The sequence below is a fragment of the Rhodnius prolixus genome, unplaced genomic scaffold, assembly GCF_049639745.1.
Source record: "Rhodnius prolixus isolate KJV_2025 unplaced genomic scaffold, Rpr scaffold_27, whole genome shotgun sequence".
Taxonomy (NCBI): domain Eukaryota; kingdom Metazoa; phylum Arthropoda; class Insecta; order Hemiptera; family Reduviidae; genus Rhodnius; species Rhodnius prolixus.
Window position 1 is genome coordinate 894849 of NW_027411607.1, and position 22761 is coordinate 917609.

Consider the following 22761-nt stretch of genomic DNA (forward strand, 5'->3'; position numbering starts at 1 on the left):
TTGGACGGCCCACATATTAAACATCTAATGGAATCTGGGAAAAGCGGACCGTGTTTGGAACATTTCTTGGAAGAGGCCCTGTCGTCAAGGTTTTGCACGGAGAGGGTGTGATGTTGCTTTATCAAGCGCATGATGGGAACTAATAAGGAACGCTCTCTCGCTTCTGTATATATATATTACTAAGCTATGTACATGGCACAGGAAATCTATCTACATTGCATTCACACACCCGCCACCATCATTCACACATCCTATTTACATAAAATAACTTAAACTAATACCCACCACCTTTTTTTTTTTATTTATTAATTTTTTTTTTATTTTTTTTTTTATTTTAATAAACTATTAATTAGAAAAAACTTAATACTAAATACTAACAATATATGGAAAAAATATTTACAAAAATAATAATATATGAAAAAAATATTTACAAAATTACGTTTAAAAAAATTAATAAATAAATATTGATTAGAACAATTAAAAAAAAAAAAGACCTACTCTAAACAAGGTAACCATGTACATAGTATATGAAATATACATATATATTTACAAAAAATCCACAACGTTACACAGGTTAGTCCGCTATGGTAAAGTGGCCATGGGCGAGAGTGTGAATGCGATCGACTAGATGGCGTTTGTCGTCGTGGGGCGAAAGGGATACTTTTCTCTGTTCGACGGAAAAGAGTTTATGTTCTTTAGAAATTATTGTTCTAAACGTTGTTGTAAACTCTTTTCCCTCGAACAGGGCAGCCATATAATCATCAAAGGTGATTTTTTTATCTACGGCTGCCTTCTTTATCCCTTTCGCCCGCTTCTTCTCTAGGCCGCGGATGCGTACTGCGTACATCTTTGCGCGGAGGCCCACGAATTCAGAGACAGGCTCTCCACTGGCTTCATCCTTGAACTTCCCCAACACCTTCTTATTTCTGTTGCTCTTACATGGATGTCCGTCAGGGTAGTCACTGGTGTCAAACTCGTCCATCATTGTAGTTATGTCCTCGTAAAAGTCTTTCGTCTGTACCAAGTACATGAGGCTGTCAGTGTCTGTGTATAAAAGTTTTAGTTTGTCAGGTCCGTATTTGGTTAGCATTGTACTGTAGTGAAAGTCATACATCCGGACTTTGGACAGATCAAGAATGGCCATTCCAACATAAATTGGTTTGTTCATCGTGATCTGTTCAAAGTCCAGATGTACAGCAGTCAGCGTCTCTGAGTAGATCGTCCTGTCTTTAAAAGTAGGTTTCGCTATTAGTTTCCGTATTCTACGTTCGTCGGTTACCAGTTCTATTTTTGTTCGTTTTCGTACGTCCTCCATGAATTTACCAAATACCGCGTTGTTCATTAGTTTGTAGAAGTCTTTGTCAAAGTCGTTGGTCGCCTGTTGTCTCATTTGGGTGTTGAGGTCGATGTAGGGACGAAGCCAACGGGACTGCCTGAATCGCAGCGCTCTATGTACGCGTACCAACCGCAGACCTAAACCCATAGCCTGCCTCAAGTTGACGAAGTGAACAACGTATTTCTCCCTGTTGGTCAATGGAGCCAACAATTTCTTATTAACCTGTCCCGGAGGCACCCTATTCTCCGGGAGAAGGGGGAAATCGTTGTGCAGTTCGTGCAACTCGGCCGGATACTCAACATCGGCTTCGACAATATACCCGAAGGGACCATCTTCCTGCATATTGCCCCAGTCTAGAGTATCCGGATCTGATACCCATTCGAAATCCCCGTAAGGAAGCGGATTTGACATTGCCCACCCGTACAAATTATTTGCATCTAGGTAGGCAATGTAGCTAGATTCCTTATGGGGATCTCGATCTGGGTACAGATAAGCATTGTCAGCTTTACCATAGCGAAGACTGCATTGGCAAATGCCACCCCTAATACCCCGCTCAACCATCAGGAGCTGGTCATAATCAGTGAGTAGATCTAACTGTACCCCTGTACACTTCAGCATGGCATCCCAAGCCAGTCCTGGGGCCGTGAAATACCAGGCAGGGTCCAGCGAATATGCTCTTATGCAAACATCTCTGAAATTTTCAAAGATGTCACATAAGAGCATTACGTCTACTTTAAGGTAGAGTTCGCTGTACCCCCCTAGGGTTCTAATTTCAAAGGCCTCCCAAACTGACTGGGCATGCTGATAGTCTTCGTCCGAGATGTGGCATTCATTAAGGGTGCTATAGAATGCCTCCTTAGGGGGTAGAACCGTCTCCCTAAGTTTCTCGAACGAATCTGTGTAGTCATAGGGGTACACTCCTTTTCTTACGACCAGATCCATCTTGTCGGCGGGGAAGAATTTGCCCGTGTCTATAAATTTATTGTTGGGCAAATTCTTGGACAACCTATCTAAGCTAGAAGACATGAAACGGAAGGTGTCCACAAATCTGACGGTTAGAGCGCCCACTTGCTTGCTAAATGAGATGTATTTCTCTTCGCTGTTGGGGATGACGTCAATGCGACTTGAGTCATACCCCAACTGGCGAACAATAAAGTGGGCGTCATAGCCGCTCAGATTGTGGAGGAAGACGGGAAGGAAACGAGGAGTGCGGTAAAGGATATTGCAGGAATTGTGAGCAGGACCACGATACACACCAGTGATGTGATCGTGATCCGCCACTTTAGGATCGGTTCTGTTGAAGGGAAGATTACAGAGGTAACATTTTGGGGACCGTTTAAAGTCTTCCAGCTGAGATGGTGTCAGGGGTAGCATTGGCCGCTTAATGGAGTATACCAGAGCCACCTTCTCGGCCACCGCCTTTATGTAAGCCATAAATTTCTCTGCGGAATCTTCACCCGTATAGATGTAAGGTTCCGCAGGAAAATCGGCAGGAAGGCAGTGGCGTATGTCTTCTGCAACTTTTACATAAGTGCAGAAACTCATAGGAAGGTGGCTCTGGTAGGGAGTTGTGTATGACCGGCCCAGATTGTTTCCGTTTGTATCAATTTTTTTTAAAATTGCCTCAAAATCAGCGTAAACGACGAAGGGAACCCTCATTTGGTTTTGTATTTTTGTGAAAGATATTTTTGGAGGGGTCCCATCGTCGTTACAGGCTGGCAATACAATCCGGGTCGGTCTATTTACTCCACAATACTCCATATGTTCCCTCACCCGCTCGGCGATGCTTTCACCATCCAAGTTGAAATGGGTAAAGCACCGCTTACAAACGTGTACCCTTTTTCCATGCGCAGTAATTTGTCGGACCACTAATCTATTAAAATCTTTAATGTAAGTGTAGTGGCTCCGTCCATTCTCTAAAGTCAGGAGAAGGAGATCGCGATGGTCCTCCTTCTCCTGCTTTACCACTTTTAGAGGGTACACGTTTCCTTTCTCTCCAAGGGTGAAAACATTTATCGTAATGTTGTTGTACTTTTCAAATTTTTTCACCTCATGGAGAGGAGTGGGGAAGGAAATGCAGTCAAAATTGTACCTGTGCTCTATATTAGCATATTTACTAACACGTTGTGGATCCTTTGTGACGAAGCGAGAAAGAATCGCATACTGAAAACACCGGTCATCCGTATTTTGGACATTGATGACGGCTTTTTTATTGGCAATGTGAGGAGGAAGGGGAATGAAGCTGGAGCCGCCGAGAGGGGTAAATTTATTTACTTTTAAGAGGACTCCGTCGAACTCTTTTAGGCACCAGCCGCTCCCCTTTAGTGTTGACTCCTCCATCTCTACTACAATCTTCTTGAAGCTCTCATTAAGAGAATCGTCTATGGAGGAGTCTTCATAAATTACTTTATTCTTAGTCTTGAAGGCGCGATCACAAGTTTCACCTTTGATGTTTTCAAAGGTCGCCTCCAAGACCAAGTTATATTTCAGGGGAGAATCGCTGTCTGCCATTACTTCCTGAAGCAGACGACGTAATGTTTCTATCTGACCTGTTAGAAATTCCATTGCGTCGACTGCCCCGGAACTTGGAAGGAAAAAAGTTCGAAGTGTCCTCCCAAAAGCTGACTCCACTTCATATAAATGGCCTTGAGCTGCCTCAATACGAGCTCGTTTTGCCATGACTGGTGTTTCAGTACCGCAGCGTCGCAAATGAGCAAGCATCGTTTTTCGAGAAGAATAACTTTCTCTACAATTAGGGCATTGACGAGATTGCTCATTTGCGGCGCAAGCACGTTCATGACGCTCCTTATAGTCCCCCCGTAAAAACATTTTTCCACAATATTGGCACTCCATTATCAATAAAATAGTACGTAACACAAAATAATAACTACAAATATATATATATTTAAACCACGAATATTTCAAAATTACTAATAAAAAGGAATAAAGAATATAAACTAGACTAAGATATTACTAAAGAAATATATACAAGAAACAAAATTAACTATATAAAATGAAATTAAAATTGAAAACTTATAAAAATGAAATACTAAAAAGTGAAATAATTAAAAAAAAAAAACGAATATATATATATTTGTTGAAAATTAATAAAAAAAGTACTTACAGTTCAAAGAAGGCAAGACGCTGGAAAAGCTGTTGACACTAAGAACACTAAACACTGTATGACCGCAGCAGAATTCGGAGCGACTTTTATATTATCAGAAGAATCGATTATGATAATCGATTATTAGTAAAAACACGAAATGCCATTGGCTAACAATTAGTGACGTCATGCCCAAGGGTGGGAGACATCAGTTAGTTACTGACCAATTCAAACAGGGCAAGCTCAGACATGCAAGTTGAGCAATATTAAGCCATATACAAATTATGTGATAAATAAAGAAAAGTAAATTAAAACATTTATATTTTATTAAAAAGTTCAAAGTTCAATTTACTTTTAACTTCATAATAACAAAAAAATAATTAAAGCTAAAGAGGCAGCTGGCTACATGTCCGGACTTGTTGGAGCATGTTCAGGTAATCACACATATTGAGACTACACCGATGATATGTTCATACAGGTTTGTATAGTTGGTAAACGGAAATAATAAGATATATGCTAATTAGTTACGGTAGCAACAAAAAGGACATGCTCATACAGGTTTGTATGTAAACGGAAGATATGGTAATTAGTTAAGGTTGCAACAAGTTGCGTCATAATAAGTTCAAATTTTATTTAATTTTTCAAAAAAAAATTAATAAATGCAGCGCATATGTATTTGGGTGCAATTGCCTTCTGTATTAAGGTCTCACACAATTTAGAGGAGTTTGCGCATGCGCAGATGATTAAGTTAGCAGTGTAAAACATATTCTTATTTAAATAGCAGTGGTTATATATATATTACTTGAATTAAGAAATAAATCGATATTAATCAATACATATAGTCAATGTGATAATCGATAGGAATAATCGATATTGCAACTGCCTGCTGTATTAAGGTATCACACAATTGACTGTAGTTTACGCATGCGCAGTTGATTAAGTTAGCAGTGTAAATTATTTTCTTATTTAAAACAGCTGGTACAATTGACCAAGGTTTACGCATGCGCAGTTGATTAGGTTAGCAGTGTAAAACATATTGCTATTTAAACAGCAGTGGTTATATATATTATATTAAGAATTATATCGATATTAATCAATGCATATAATCGATAGGAATAATCGATATTGCAACTGCCTGCTGTATTAAGGTATCATACAATTTACTAGTATATGCGCATGCGCAGATGATTATGTTAGCAGTGTAAATTATTTTTCTTATTTAAAAAAAAAAAAAAAAAAAAAAAAAAACAGCTGTTGGCATATATATATATAAACTAACAGGTACGATAAAAGCTGTGGATGGGAAAGGGGGGCTTGCTACAGAGACCTGTCCAGTGAGGTAATCATTTGGAAAAAAAGATGCAATTCTATTGGCTAGTTAGAGTGTGACGTAATTGTGGTGGGGGGTTAATGCTAGTATCGCAGTCCAAGTGTCAGTTCGGGTTTAGTTTTCAGTGAGTGTAGGTCGCGTCATCAGCAGCGGAAGCAGTCCAGGTAGAGGGGGTAAGTAAATAATTTTTCTATTACCTAAAGTGAGGTTATCCATTTTTATTTAAGTTGAATATTTTTGTGATAGTGGGGGTAATTTAAATAAAAAAAAAAATTCTTGGTAAGGGGGGTTAGATTTTTTTAAAAATAATTCCAAGTTAAAACATAAGAGAACATTCAAAACTAGAGTAAGCGAGACTACCACTGTGGCCGACTGGTGCAGATGACGTGTCTACCAGCACGAAGATTGTAGGATCGAATCCCAGGTAAGTAAAAATAATTAAAATAAAAAAAATTCACCCTCCTGTCTATCAATGGGCGAGGGGGGGGGGGGTATGTTTCATTGGCTGGTACGAGGTCCGCCATCTTGTGGTCTACAGCTGGTATGAGGTCTGCCATCTTGTGGTCATCAGCTGGTACGAGGTCCGCCATCTTGTGTACTACAGCTGTTGGAAGAGACGGCATCTTGTAGGAGGAGCTTAGGAGGCCAACGAATACGACGACCTAGAGGTGGTGGGAGTGGAGGGGGTAAAGGTAGGTGTCACGTGATAGGAGTAGGGCTAGGGTGGGGGGTAATGAGGTGTCGTCGAATTCGCTGATTGGTCAATAATTATGGGTGGGGGAAGGAGTGGGGGTAAAAGGGGTGTCATCGATTTCGCTGATTGGTCGATTAAAAGGGTGGAGTGGGGGAAGGGGCGTGGCCTAAAGCCCTCGTCGAGTTCGATGATTGGTCAATAAGGTGGGGTGGGGGTAGGGGGCGTGGCTTAAACCCTCGTCGAAATCGATGATTGGTCAATAAGGAGGGGTGGGGGTAGGGTTCGGGGAGGGGGGTGGGAGGGGAGGGGATGGCCGCCATTTTGTATTTTAGGTGCGCCAGAATCGGCAAATCCTCTCTACTTGCGCTTTCAATTATTTTATAAATTTGTAATTTTGCACTATCCGATAGCTTAACATGTGGAATATTCCAAATAACTTTCTCCAATTTAATAGTACAATCTTTAGCCGTTATTGGGTCACCAACTAGTGAATCCACATCACTTCTTGATCTTTTCAATATTAACTCTTGTTTCACATTTACCAATATCTTCTTATAATCTTCGAAAAAATTCAACAGATAGCTGAGTGGTAGGCAAACGTTAAATCTCTGGTCTTCTTCATTTATGATGGATGAGGAGGAGGAGGAGGATAATGTCATGTTATCAGAATTATTATTTGGATCAACAATTCCAGCATTTTCTAAAGCTCTAATTTGATTGGGGAAAACACATGAATAGATCTTCAACGTGCTAGCAATTCCAACATTTCTAATACTGTCCACTTCAACGGAATTTATTTCAAATCGAATTTCATCGAATAAAAATGCAAAAGCATTGTTTATTAATTTAGCATAGGTGGTGGTGGTGGCGGCGGCGGGGTCGTCGGCAACATCACCACCACCGCTTTTCTTATTCTTCTCCAATTTGCCCTCGATGAAGAGATAACTTTCACTGGGCAATGTAAAAATGTCATTTTGAAACATAGAAATCCTTATCTCATCGTTAGAAGAAAGACTGTCGGCGTTAAATGGCCGGTAAGAATGAAATTGATAATTTTCAATATTATCGTTGAAAATAACCTCTTGATTAATGTTTAATATGTGATCCATATCTGTTCACCCTATATCCAAGCGTTTTTAAAAATTTAATGTTACGTAATGATAATGGTGGTGGCGGCGGCGGCGGCGGCGTCGGCGGTTGTTGCTTGTCACCTTTCACATACGCACTGCTGTCAACACTCTTTGTCTGTTTAGCTTTAAGTGAAGAAGAAGAAGAAGAAAAGGATGGCAGTAGCGGTCTCGATAATGTGGAGGAATTATTATTTATGAAATCAATACCCATTATTATCCTTTAAATGTAGACTAAGTGTAATTCTTTCCTTTCTAAAAGAGATCAATCGACCAGTTTGATCCACCAATCTTACACTAATTTCATCAATATAATTAGTATTAATGGGTAAATAGATAACTGGTGTGGGTGTTTCCACTATTTTATAGCCGGGGGCCACTAATGGTGAAAATGTGTGCAAACTATGGCTTAACTGTCCGTTATTATAAGATGCGTTCACAAGGTTACATTCAACACTGATTGCATTCACGGGTGCTATATCGATAATATTGTTGGATATGTGTGTTTTGTTGGCCGCCAGCATCACCTTGTCAAATCCTAGTAATGTACCTATACTGTGAGGTTGTGAAAAATCTATATCAAATGTTGCTTTAATACTAGTTTTTAAGGTGTTATGATTTGGTGTTAAATGAAATACACAACGTTTATTTAAAGCCAATATTTGCGTTCTAAGGTACTTTTCAATAGCGTTAATCTCATATGTACCTGTTGGTATTTCCACAATGTGAGGTGTATTGTTGAATGAGAAATGAAATTTATTGTTTACCTCTTCTTGCACATTTGGTATGGAATTGTACGTCTCTAGCCGCAATAGTCCAATGCTATAACTTTTATTAGCATCCAATTCCAATGGTGGAAACACATTTGAGTGTAATATAGAATCACAAAAAGAAAAGAATAGCTGCTCATTGTTGTTGTTTTCCTGACGGCGGCGGCGATGCTTCTCTAATTAAAAATTGTAATGATAGATGGCCACAATTCCAAGGGTTTCGATGTTGAAAGCGTTCCCTATTATAATAGATATCACAACCTTTTAAATACTTTATCAACTCTTTAGGTGGTCGTAAATTGCCAAAACTATCAAAATAGAATACTTTATTTCCTTTTTTTGAATACGCCGTCCAATGTGTACCGGCGTTGTTGGATGAGTCCAAATTAATTATACCCTGTTCTCGGGTCCATGGTTGCGTGGATGGTAGATTATCTCGCATAAATACTCCACGGAAATGAGGTAAATATTTGTTAGCAACTCTAATTATATCATAATTTGTAAGCGCCCGATGGGGTAAATTTAATAATTTGTTGTTTTTTTCCGGTAAAGGCCTAAACCTTTTCCATATGGTTTGAGATAGAGCCCTTGACCTACTTTCTGCGCCTCCATAACCATATTGTGTCTTTTTTGTTCTTGAAGTGCTTTTTTCGCTTGATCTACATCTTTTACCGTTCTTGCTATTGTTGCCGCGCCGCCAGCAAGAGAACCTAATGCGGAAAGTCCTGCTAGAATCGGAATAATGGGTAGTACACCTCCCACCCATCTTTTTCTCCTTAATGGAATAACTCTTGGTGGTGGTTTAATATTATTATTATGTTTTTTTAGATATTTTTTAGCTTTTTTCAAGGCAAGTTGAGATGATTTTACTAAATCACCACCACCAGTCGCCGTCGTCTCTGTAACACCCGCGGCCTTTACCAATTGATTAAATGTTGGTCGTTTTTTTTTTTTATTCCCAGCTCCTAATTTAACCTTAGCTTTCATCATATTTCCCACCATTAATGCACTAGTTTTTTCCAATAATGAGGAATTTTTGGCTGTAAGACGTTTCCAAGCTTCCTGCTCCAACAATTGATCAGCTTTATGCCTTGATTCTAAACTTTTACTCTGTGAATACGCAATATCATGAGCTTTACAAGCATCATCTAATGGATTTATACCAGTTTGATGTATTCTATGTTGTAATTTAGTTCCAGGCCCACAAAATCTATAACCTGGGATATGTAATTCAAAAGGAAGATTGTTGATTACAGAATTGATAATACCCTTTCCTCCTACTCCTGTTAACACAAACGGTTTATCCATACTGGTAGAAATGTGTTAATCTTGTTTTATTTTATATTTTTAAATAATAATAATTATTATTAGAAAAGGAAATGTGTCAAAAAAAAAAAAAAAAATTATTGAACTCAACAAATTTACACGTGCACATGTAGCTAGTTAACCACACACACTATTTCCTGTTGTTTAAAACAAAAAAATTGTACGGCTAAAAAAACCACATACAAGGATGTTAATAATACGATAAACAAGTTGAGTATTTTATTTAAACTTATCTAAAAAAAAACTTATTTAACGCTAAAGGAAACAACACATAGATTAATAAATAAAAGAAAAAAATATTTTATTTAAAAAAAAATAACAATAATTACAAAAAAAAAAAATAACACTTTTCTAATTATAATATTAAGTCTTTGTTTTTAATCCAACCTTTACTCTTCATTTCTAAATATTTTACGTAAACTTTATCTGGTGGTTTCCGTTGCAACACTTTTTCAATTAAATAAACTTTATCATGTTTAACCGGTGATAACTCTTCACGGTACCATTTACCTTGAATAATTTGTTCATTTTCATCTTGTAAAGTGTAAGTAACCGGATTTGTATTATGTACTGAAAAAATATGAAAAATCTCCGTTGACCAGTTACCCTTATACCCTTTAGCAAATATATTTTTAATTTTTGATATTCTCACAGCATCGCCAACATTATATGTAACCCCCCTCCTCCTCCTCCTCCCCCCACTACTCGCTTTTAGGTAAACATTTTTCAAAAGTCGTTTTTCATTTTCCTTATTAACCTCTACAGGTTTCATATGAATTGTTCTATGCACCGTATTATTATATTCATCCACAATTTGAGGTAATATATGTAAATATTTATATGAAGCATTATATTGGAATTGTTTATAGAGTTTTTCCAGTAATGTTCGATTAAATCTTTCCACTATTGAGGCTTTCATTGTTGAAAATGTGCTATAATGATTTATTTTATATTTTTCCATAAGCGCTTTAAATTTAGCATTATAAAATTCTAAACCTTGATCCGATTGAATATTCTTAGGTATTCTACCATCTTGGAATACTTTTTTCATAGCATTGGTAACATCATTTGCATTCTTTGTCTTCACTGGTACGGCCCAAGCATATTTGGAAAAACAATCGATTACAGTTAAAATGTAATTATGATTACCATTGAGCTTTGCATATTGTCGGAAGTGAATAAGATCAATCTGGTGGAGATCATCTATCCCTTTAATGATTGTTTTCCTTCGTTTGTATCTGATCCTAACAGGTCTCATTAACTCATCAATTATTTGCTTTTTTATGTCGCTCATAATAATAATAATAATAATATTTAATAAGTAAAAAGATCTTTAAGTATCTTAATGGAAACATACATATGTTCTGGCCATACACTAATTCTATTTCTAAACGTGCTAAATATATCACGTAGAAGTTTTTGCACAATTTTCACTCTTTTATCATCATATTCTTTAATAACTTTTTCCAGATGTGTTTTGGTGACAAATTCCTCTTCATCCAATCGTTTTCTAGTGATTATATCCAATTTAGTTAGATAATTTTCCAAGTAAGCTTTATTAACCACATCAGAATCCTTTTTGGGATCATTAACACCGGTTAATGATTTATTTTTGAAATCGATATATATATCATTATCGATAGTATATGTATCCAATAAATCACTTTGATTATGTATTTCTAATGACCTACCAAATTTATCGATTGGCATTTTCTCTCTGCACACCTGTTGATTCTTAACTGATATAACCATCTTCTTGCAATTCACTTATAATCGATAGTATTTCATTTCCTAAACGGTTATTTCCACTTTTTTGTGATGCTAAACATAATTTTAATCTATCTACCAATTCGTTTGGATTATTGTAATATTCATAGCTTATCGATGTCTCACCACCACCACCACCACCACCACCATCATAATCTTTCATGAATCCTCGACCTAATTTATGTTTGGTGGTGGTGGTGGGGGTTGACGTGCCAGGAAATAGTTTTGATATGATAAAAGTATATTTTTTCCCACGATTAGCATTAATTCGTTTATCGTTGCTATATTGCCTTTTATGAGCATTTGACATTAACAAAATCTGTTTATATGCTTTTAAATCGTCTTTAGTGTAATGTTTTGGTTCTATTTTAAACAATAATTCATATAACCCTATTGTTCCCTTAAATCGATGCTTATCGACAATAAAATCATCTCCATCTTTTCGAATCTCTTTATTACCAATCATCATCATTTTACCTTCATCATCTGTTTTTATACCATATTGTGAATCGCGTTCTGAACCCTTTAAATTGATATATGATTTCAATATATTTTCTCCTTCTTCTTCTTCTTCTTCTGAGAAATCTTCCACTTTAATGTCATCTTCTTCATCATCATCAACATCATCTACATCTGTGAAATCTTCCAGTGTGACGTCACCATCTTCCTTAACTTTTTTTGGTTCACCATCTGCTAGTAGTGGTAGGGTGGCATCTTCCACAACATTATCTTTTTTCTTTTTTCTAACATTTAATTGCTCTAACGGTTCTATAATTGGTTTCAATTGTTTCTTGATAAAACTCTCTTGTTCATGTTCTTGATGTTTTAAAAGTTTATATTTACGTTTTAACGAATCAGCAGCTTTGATCACGTTTTCCGTTGTTTTCATTACACGCTCCATCTTAATACTAATGCACATGTGTGTGTGTGTGTGTGTGTGTGTGTGTGTATGTGTATGGGGTGGTGGAAGGGGTGGTACAAATCTATTTGGATATGTCAGTAATATATATGTCAAACATTTTACGATATCTACCATTATTTAATGGTTTATCCTTATCAATTACCAAAAATCCATACTTATCGTTCCAACAAAGACAACATAACTCCTTAAATTTCTTCCATTCCATGTCAACATTAACATGATCATCATAAATATGTTTTAAATTTAAATCGTCCATTTTAAAAGCAATAATTAAGTTGGCATTGTCACGTAGCATATGTTTCTTTGCGTACGCATATGTTTGTATTAGGTAGAATATATCAACGTTTTGATGTCTGCCTCTGGTGAAGAATTCACTAATCACATTTTGACTACCTATACCACAATCATCGAAGACAATTAGCGAATTAGGTTTAACATCTTGTGGGCTAATTATTTCATCCATATCATTAAATCTATAATAACCAATTTTGGGCACATGTTTCATCACATGGCTTAAATACTCATATTTTGGTTGATTTAGTGATTTACTATAAATGTAAAGATTGGTGAATCGTAAACCATTCTTTTGAATAATTAAGGTTAATAATAAATTGGTTTTACCACAATTACTTGGACCACATATTAGACAACGAATAATGTTCGGCAATAGTTCACTATGTCTTGACATAATAGTTCTTTTGTTTTCACCAATTTTTGAATCATTATTTATAATAGGTAAAACTATATGATGCTTCTTCAATTTCATGGTCCTCCTCCTCCTCCACCACTAGTGAGATCTAGTGAGGGAGGGGATTACATTAGGTTATCCATAATCTTACGTCTCTCTCTCTCTCTCTCAGTAAGATGTCGTATTTTGTGTTAAAATGGCGTCATAATGAGTGATAAGATGCTAACAATACCTCTCATATGTGAGATACCTAGTTAATGTCTTTAAGATGCTATTTTAGGTGACATTAAAAGCACCAAAAACACACATAATATTCTAATTGGTGTGAGGTTACATTAGGTTATCCATAACCTTACACTAAAATCACTTGTTATTGGTAAGTATATTAAAAATATTATTACGAACATATTCTTAGTGTTTATTGTGCTAAAAGTGTCAAGATTATCCACTTAATGATAAAAAAATATTCTCATGTTAAATCACAACCCTAATCAAGTCTTAAATCGTACATATTATTCTTTAAAAAACGGTTAATCTAAGTAATATATAAAAATAACATTAAAATGTGTTAAAATATTTCCAAGTTGGGATAAAATATTTGATAAAAAATTAATAAGTGTAATATATATTTTAATTCTTGTTAATCAACTTCCTTTAATCGAGATTTCCAAGTCGTGTTATCACAATAACCACCGGATAAGATTTGTGTTAAAATGACGTCACGTGCGCGCGCAACCTAGGGCGTACGGACGCTCGTGTGCGCGCAACCTCGGCCATAAGGAGTGTATAGGAGTGGGGCCGCGCACGGACGCGCACAGCGCAATTCGAGTGTGGACCGGGGTGAGGAAGCGGGGGTACCCCCCTGCATTCCCTCACCCTGTCGCCCATAAGGCCGCGGCTCCAAAATTCGGGGCTCAATCACCGAAACCCTACTACTTACCAACAAAAAAACCATTTATTGAATTTGAACATGGGGGTTACATACAGAGAGTCCCTGTCGTAATTTACTTAGATTTTGAAACTATACTGGAACCGGTGAGCACTTGTAATCCTAACCCTGATGAATCATACACTACAATTACTCACTTACACACACCAATGAGTTTCGGTGTTTACATTAAAATAAGCGATGAATTAGATGCTATAGACCATAGTCTCCCCAAAGAACCATTCATATACAGAGGACCAGATGCGGCTAAAGAATGTATCTTATATTTAAAGAGAATTGCCGAAGCTGTGGAGAATCTGTACAACATTAACACACCCATTAAACCCCTAACTCATAAAGAAGAAGAAAATTTCAACTGCGCCAGTACATGTTACATGTGCGATAGATCTTTTACTGATGAAAATGCAAAGGTAAAGGATCATTCACACATTTCAGGCGTTTATCGAGGCCCCGCACATAACACATGTAATTTGCTATGTAGAAAACTAAATTTTGTACCAGTATTCTGCCATAATCTTAGTGGTTATGACGCACATTTTTTAATCGCCCAATTAGGATTTGATGATAGAGAAATATTCGTTATCCCCACTTCGGGAGAGCGGTATATCTCTTTTACAAAAAATGTCAGTGAAAAAATGAAGTTAAGGTTTATTGATACATTTCGATTTATGGCCTCCAGTTTGGATAGCTTAGTGAAAAACCTTGCAAATTTAACAGAAACATCAAAATTCTTCAGTCCGGACGTGATGCGTTTGGTGACTAGGAAAGGTGTATTCCCATATGAATATATTTCAAGTTGGGACAGGTTAGGCGATAATTCATTACCCCCTAAAGAAATGTTTTATAGTAGCGTTAAGAGTGAAGATATAAGTGAAGACGATTATCAACACGCCCTCAACGTTTGGGATGCATTTTCATGCAAAACTCTGGGGGAATATAGTGATTTATATTTGAAAATTGATGTACTAATTCTGTCGGACGTATTTGAGCACTTTAGAACTGTAACTATTGGTTCTCATAAACTTGACCCGGCTTATTATTTCACCCTACCAGGTTTGTCTTGGGATGCCATGTTAAGGTTAACTCATTGTAAATTACAACTCCTCACTGAGTATGACCAAATTTTGATGATAGAGAAGGGGGTGAAGGGTGGAATTTCACAGGTAACAAAGAGATATGCTGAAGCTAATAATCATTTCATGGATGATTATAACCCTTCATTGCCGACAACTTTTATCACATACCAAGATTGCAACAATTTATACGGTTTTGCAATGACTAAATTCCTCCCATCTGGTGATTTCAAATGGGTTGAACCGGACAGTATAAATTTGCATAGTCTAGGAGAATGTGATGAAATAGGATATATATTAGACGTTGACATCGAGTATCCACCTGAACTCCATAACAGTCATAATGATTTGCCATTCTTAGCAGAGAATACTTTAGTAGATGGGCAAACTAAATTAATACCACACTTTAGACCTCGTAAAAACTATGTTTGCCATTATATGGTCTTAAAACAGGCGTTAGCACATGGTTTAAAATTAACGCGAATCAATAAAGTTTTGCAATTCCAACAGTCAGCGTGGTTAGCACCTTATATACAGCATAACACGGAACTGCGTAAGAAAGCTACAAATCAGTTTGAAAAGGACTTATACAAATTGTTTAATAATTCAGTTTTTGGTAAAACTATGGAGAATGTTCGACGTAGAATTTCTATCAAACTCGTATCAAATTCGCTGAAGTTAGAAAAATTAATAGCTCGACCTGACTGTCTAGACTATGTTATATACAACAAATCTCTGGCGGCTGTACATTTAGCCAAGAATAGTATTCTTTTTAATAAACCTATTTACATAGGTCTTAGTGTTTTGGATTTATCGAAATTACATATGTACTGGTATCATTATGATGTAATGCTTCTATTTTATGGGCCTGATAGATTACATCTCTGCTATATGGATACCGATGCATATATTTACCTCATTGAAACAGATAATTTATTTAAAGATTCACTGCTGATGCGAAATTATTTAGATTTGTCCAACTATCCCACCACATCAGACCACCCATTGATTCAAATCTTTCGTCATGAATTCAAAGATATAGCGTCATGTGATATAAATAATGAATTACAAAAGAATAAAGCAGCTATAGGTAAATTTAAGGATGAAGCTGCAGGTGAAATAATAACAGAATTTATTGGATTCCGTCCAAAAATGTATTCGCTTCGAATGGGAGATTCCAAAATAATAAAAAAAGCAAAAGGGGTAAAAAAGCCGGTTCTAAAACATTCCATAAAGTTTGATGATTATATTGCTTGCTTACTGACAAACGAAGCAATTAGACATTCAATGATTATGTTTAGAAGTAAGCATCACCTTATGATGACTGTAGAACAGAATAAAGTAAGTTTATGTCCCCTAGATAATAAAAGGTACATAGTTGATTCAATTAATACTCGAGCTCTGGGGCATATTTTAAATGAATAGATGAAATGGTCAATGATGATTATACAAATATTTATTTTACTTTTTTTTGTATTAAATTAGTGATAAGTAATATTCATATTATAAAATGTAATATTGATTATATGTATTTTGTTTTATGCTAATAAAGAACAAAAATAATTAAGAAATGTGTTATTTCTTCCCCTAAGTTTAGAGAGAAAAAAAAGGAGAGAAAAAAATTACCATTCTTTTTATTTAAAAAAATACATTTATTTAATACCATGTTTTTTAAGCAATATACAATTTTGATTATGAATACTGTGTAATTTACATGGACATTCTTTAATTACATCTTCTAAAATCTGTAGTCCACAATAAATACATTGAACACAATTGTCTCTTATCTTGATGTAGCCGTTAAAGGCAAGTAATTCCGGACTTACAGTTGATTTCCACCCGCTGAAAGATTTCTCCCGAACACTAGAATTAGTAAAATCAACTTTGGAGTAGTTGTTCAGCAGCCAATGCACTAATATTTTACTAAAGTGCAAAGCACAGTTATATTTAGTTCCGCAATGATAGTCACATTTGGTTGAATAATGCTGTTTGCAAAGTTGTTTTAAGCTGGGGCATCCAAAATCTTGAAGATTATACACAGTTTTTTCCATAATATCCCCCAAGAACTTGCTCTTTTCAACTCCTTTTACATAGAGGTAGGTGTAGTTTTTAGTTTCACCCTTTAAAACATTGTCAAATTCAGAATAATCCATGTCGCCATCTTCCCAATTGATTCCATGTAGGTTTCTGTACACCCATCTATTGGGTGGTGAGTACGGGTTTCCATATGAGGGCGGTTTGAACATCCAATGTTTCTGTTGACCGGTGACGTCAACAATTGCCAGCTCCTTTACGATGAAAGTAGGATCATCGCTTTGATAACATTGAATATCTATCACTGCGGCATGCATATTGGTGAACTATAAGCAACCGTGTACAGCTCTACACTTATATGATTCTTTCCCCCACTCTAACCAATTAAATTCTTCTAACTAAACCTGTCAGTGGATTATATTCAACTAATGAATCATGAAAAATTAAAGCGTAGGCTGTTGTATCTGGTTTAAAAGTTTCTGATGCTTCCAATTCTATTCTAATGTCAACTGAAGATGATCTAATTGCCTCAGACTGACGAGAACAGTCTATTACAATAATAGGAGCTTCATCCCTGAATTGTTCTTTGCTTAAAATAGGTTCATTTTCCTTCGCATAATAACTCATTTGAAATTTTTGATACATATGGTATAGAATTGAAAAGTGATTCTTGGAGAAGTCTATGTTAAGATCATCATAAGGATAAACCTCAGAATTTAAATGCAATTTAACATTTGATATATTACAATGATTGAACTGAGACATATCACTTTGTATATTATTCTTTTTGTTTGTTTGAAATGCAATTATGACATATCGTGGTTTTTCCAAATTTGTTGTAGTTTTCACTGCCCAAGTATGCTTCTTTGGTAGAGAAGGATATTCTATTAAATCCCATGTACGGAATGCCATATGAACCGTTTTTCCTTTGTTGATGAAATTTAAAAATTTTAACCTTTGTTCGTCAGAAACCTTAACGTAAGGCATTTTCCATTGTATAGACTTCAGTTTAATAGATGCCTTAACATTGGTATGATCCCCTAAAACTCTTATACAATCATTATCTGTTCTGCTGCGATGTAGAATTAATTCATGTTTTCCTTGTAGAATTATTTGATTGTAATCTTCGAAGAAACCCATTACAATGTCTAGGGGGATACAAGCATCAAAATTACCTTTTTCATCTGCCAATTTCACATATTCAGCAGGCATCATCCAACCACTCATTTCTAATCCTAATGCCTTGTCTGGGCTAAAAGATGCATAATTTTTTAAAGTACTAACAGTTCCAGGATTCCGAACATGGTCAATTAATACACCATTCAACTGATACTTGATTTCGTCAAACAAAAACAAAAATCCATTTCTCACTAAACTCAATACACTTGGATCTATAGATGCTACTCCTTCTTGGACCAGTTGTCCTTGAATGTAGAGAAAACTCTTGGATGGAACAGTGAAGATGTCTTGCTGTTGAACTGCAATTATTATTTCGTCAGAATTTTCTAATGATTGATTGTAAGGCTGATGAGAGTGAAACTCAAAGTCCGTTATTCTCTCCTCAAAACTCACTTTTTTATCCACATTTAGTATTTCTTCCATTTTGGTTTAATCAAAAGTCCTATACTTTGTAGGAAGTAAATATTTGATGGTGTTAACGCTCGGTAAGGTGACCGTTGAATACTAGTTGATTTCACTTCAGCGTAATCCATTTTATACTTTCGAAAATCAATACCCATTTTTCTTTAGATGTAATCTGATGGTAATTGTTTCTCCACTAAAATCCACTAAGTTCTGGTTTTGATCTGTTATAACAAGTGTTATATTGTTGATTACTTCACCGATAACTGGAAAGTAAATGACTGGAGAAGGTTCTTGTACGATTTTAAATCCTGGAGGAACTATTGGTGAAAATTCATATATAGTATGTCCTGGTTTCCCGTTTCTATATGAACCGGATGCTATATTACAGTTAATTGCAACTGTATTGACACTATGAATCTGTACAATTTCGTCTGATTTATGAGCGATCATTTTTTCTAACACCTCATGTTTAGTAAAGCCCAGTAAAGGGCCGATCGAATGTTCTTTATTGAAGTAAACAGGTTGTGTACATGTTAATTCCACCTTCAATGTGTTGGTATTACCTTTCAATTTCAATGAATCTGTAGAACTTATATGTGATTTAAGATAACGTGCTATAGCTTCCACTTCATAAGTTCCTGTAGGTAAACTAATAACATTGTCTCCATAATGAAAAAGATTGTTAACTCCTTCAATGATATTCGGTATGGAATTGTATGACTGAAAACTTAATAAACCAATGCTATAATCACCACCACTGTCTAATAAATTAATTGGTGGAAAAAGATCTGCACTAAGAATGCTTGAAGCTCCTGTTAAGGTAAAGGTGTACGACATGACTGAATTCCGTAAATGCTTATTCATCGTTATTATATAGAAATTTCAAACATAAATGCCCACAATATGGTGTATTCCAATCTTGATATCTTCTACGATTGTATGTAATATCACAGTTTCTGAAATAATGTAAAAGTTCTAACGGTGGTCTTAGATTTCCATAAGGATCGAAATAAATTACTTTATTATTTTTTTTAATATAGGCGACCCAATGAGTACCTATGTTTTTCACTGAATCTAGATTTACAATAGCACATTCATTAGTTTTAGGATAACTTGGCAAAGAATCACGCATATAAACACCTCTAAAATGAGGTACGTTTTTGGCAAATTTCATCAACTCTATATTTGTGAGAGCTCTGTTAGGTAGTAGTAGTCAATATTGCTTAATATAAAGACCATATCCTTTTTTATAAGGTTTAAGGTAGAAACCTTGGCCAATTTTTTGCTCCTCCATCTTCAGATTGTGACGCCTCATTTCCTCTAGACGGTCTCTAGCATCTCTCGTATCTTTAACTGCCTTAGCAACCGCAGCTGCTCCACCTGCTAGACTTCCAAGAGCAGATAAACCTGCAAATAATGGTACCAGAAAAGGGAGAATACCTCCAGTTCTTGGAACTGGTAATATTCTTGGTATTTTGTCTAGTTTTGATTTTGATAAAAACTTTTTAGCTTTTTTGAGTGCCGCTTTGGAGGCTCCACTAATTGATGTAGGCGATGTGACGCGAGCAGCACTTATTACATCTTTGTAAGTTTTTTTTCTTCTTCTTGATACCATCACCTCCTCCCAATTTTACTTTCATTTTCATAGCGTTAGTAACAGCCCAAGCAGCAGCTTTTTCACCAAAAGATGAGTCACTTGACTTTGTTCTTTGCCAAGCTTTTTCCGCTAAGATGCGATCAGCTTTATGCCTTGAGTTCAAATCTTTGTTTTTAAAATATGCAATGTCGTGTTCCTTACAGGCTTCGTCTAGAGGGTTAACACCTTTATCACCACGGCTTAATCTTTCTTGTAATTTAGTTCCGGGGCCACAAAATCTATATCCTGGAATATGCGCTTCAAATGGAAGCTTGTTAATCACTGAATTTATTAGACCTTTACCCGTTGTTTTCTTTCTCATTATGATGACTATTTTCGCTCTGATTATGCTTATATAGGTTGTGAATTAGACCCATCATCATCAGTATGCGTTTGGAGAAACAACGTGAACGTCTACCTGTTTATAACGTGATTCCTTCAGGTGAAGAACAGGAAGCAAATGAAGGTCACCATGGCCAATTGTTGCCTGATAATATACGTGCACTTATTTGTGGTAGTTCGGGGTCTGGTAAAACTAATCTCATAGCATGTTTGCTTTTACAACCGAATGGGTTAAAATTTGGAAATGTGTACTTATGTAGCCGATCTCTCCAACAAGAAAAGTATTTATATTTAGAAAACGTATTCAAATTAGTACCAGAAATAGGTTTTCACAAAATCAACGATACGCAGCAGGTAATCACTCCTGACAATGCTGAAAAGAATTCTATCATAGTATTTGATGATATTGCAATGGATCAACAGGATATAATCAGACAGTATTTCAGTATGGGTAGGCATAGAGGAATTGATTGTTTCTATTTAACACAAAGCTATGCAAGGATTCCTAAACATCTTATACGTGATAATGCCAATTTTATTATAATTTTTACGCAGGATGATTTAAATTTAAGGCATATCTATAACGATCATGTAAGTTCACCAAGTGTGTCATTTAATAGTTTTAAAGAAATGTGTGAGGTCTGCTGGGATGCACCGTACAGTTTTCTAACAATAGATAAAACAAGAGACGTACACAATGGTAGATTTCGAAAAGGTTTAGATACATACATCTATATATAGAGCAATATTTTCCATCGGTCTATCATTTTTCATTATGGATCCTAAAGTTACACAACATCTTATCAAAACTTCTAAATCTCTGCGAGAAAAATTCAAAAGTTTAAAGAGAGGTCTTCAATTATCACAGCAAGATCTGGAAAGAAGTTTAAAGCCCATTACAAAACCGCTTCAAGAGTTAGTTGAACAGAATAAAAAGCGTTCTAAAAAAGCCGCTTTAAAATCTGACGCTTCGACTTCTACGACATCACTTGAAGAATATGTTAAATTACCGCTCAAAGAAGAAGAAGAAGTAAAATTACCGCTTAAAGCTTCAACTCCTATACCACGAAAGGATGTTTTAGATATTAAAATGGAAGAAGAGACGTTTGAAGATGATGATTCTCCTCTAGAGCAAATAAAACAAATACATAGTAAAGAGGAATTGGAGAAAAGCTTAGAAGAAGTAGAAGATATAGGATCTTTAATAAAACCATATTTATTGAAACATATGACTTCAGATACTAAAGATCTAGATGATAGATACGGCATTAGAGTGTTACCTACTGGAGGCATGACGATAGGAAATGCACAGGTAGCCATTGAGGATAATGATATCAATGTAAATGGAAACTGGTATAAAGGTACTCCTGGGTTATTACAATTATTATTTTTAAAAAAGCCTAACAAATACACTGTAGAAGATTTGGAAAATTATAAGGATATTTTAGAAGTTAGTAACGCACATAAACAACAATTTAGTGATGAAAAACATCTTAGCTCAAGCAAAGGATTCAAATACAAAAATATAATAGCTCCTTTATTTTATCCTTCTAAGGGTGAACAGTCGGCTCAACCCTATTTCACACCACCATCAACCGCAGATCAAGTTACTAGGACACCTCGGACTACAATTGCAACAAAGCCTATTAAAAGAAGATACGGTCTAAGACATACGACCACTACTACTGGTAAAGGTATGGATGTGGGGCAAAATGTTTATGAACATTGGGATGATCCAAATGAATTAGTGGATCGACTTCGGCTCTTATATGCATCAACAAATGCTGGTCACACTGGACATGGAAATGAAATTCATTCTATAATCGAAGAGTTGAGAGAGGCAGATATTATTTATTAGGAATTACTTGTGGAATAAATTATCAGTTGTTGTTTGGTTTTCGATATGTCTATAGACAAGTTTGGTAGACCTTTGCATCACTTAAAAACAGTATTTCATGCTAGTGATGATGAAGATGGAGAATATATCGACTTTGAAAATAAACGATTACTTGGAATCAATAATCCAGTTGATAGTTCAGATGCTGTTAATAAGATTTATCTTGAACAATTTGTAACTAAA

At 35.8% G+C, this 22761-nt stretch overlaps 2 protein-coding genes across 2 annotated transcripts; one reads left to right on the forward strand and one right to left on the reverse strand.

Annotated features, from left to right (window-relative positions):
• Positions 1-14161: 14161 nt before the first annotated feature.
• Positions 14162-16510, forward strand: LOC141455165 (uncharacterized). The gene has a single exon (XM_074130025.1). The coding sequence runs from the start codon at positions 14162-14164 to the stop codon at positions 16508-16510; it is 2349 nt and encodes a 782-aa protein (XP_073986126.1).
• Positions 16511-17503: 993 nt separating this feature from the next.
• LOC141455166 (uncharacterized) lies at positions 17504-18721 on the reverse strand. Its single transcript, XM_074130026.1, has one exon. It carries the CDS (start codon positions 18719-18721, stop codon positions 17504-17506), a length of 1218 nt encoding a protein of 405 aa, XP_073986127.1.
• Positions 18722-22761: the final 4040 nt, after the last annotated feature.

Coding starts and splice junctions, on each gene's coding strand:
- LOC141455165 (XM_074130025.1), top strand. CDS start 14,162: ATGAGTTTCGGTGTTTACATTAAAATAAGCGATGAATTAGATGCTATA.
- LOC141455166 (XM_074130026.1), bottom strand. CDS start 18,721: ATGGAAGAAATACTAAATGTGGATAAAAAAGTGAGTTTTGAGGAGAGA.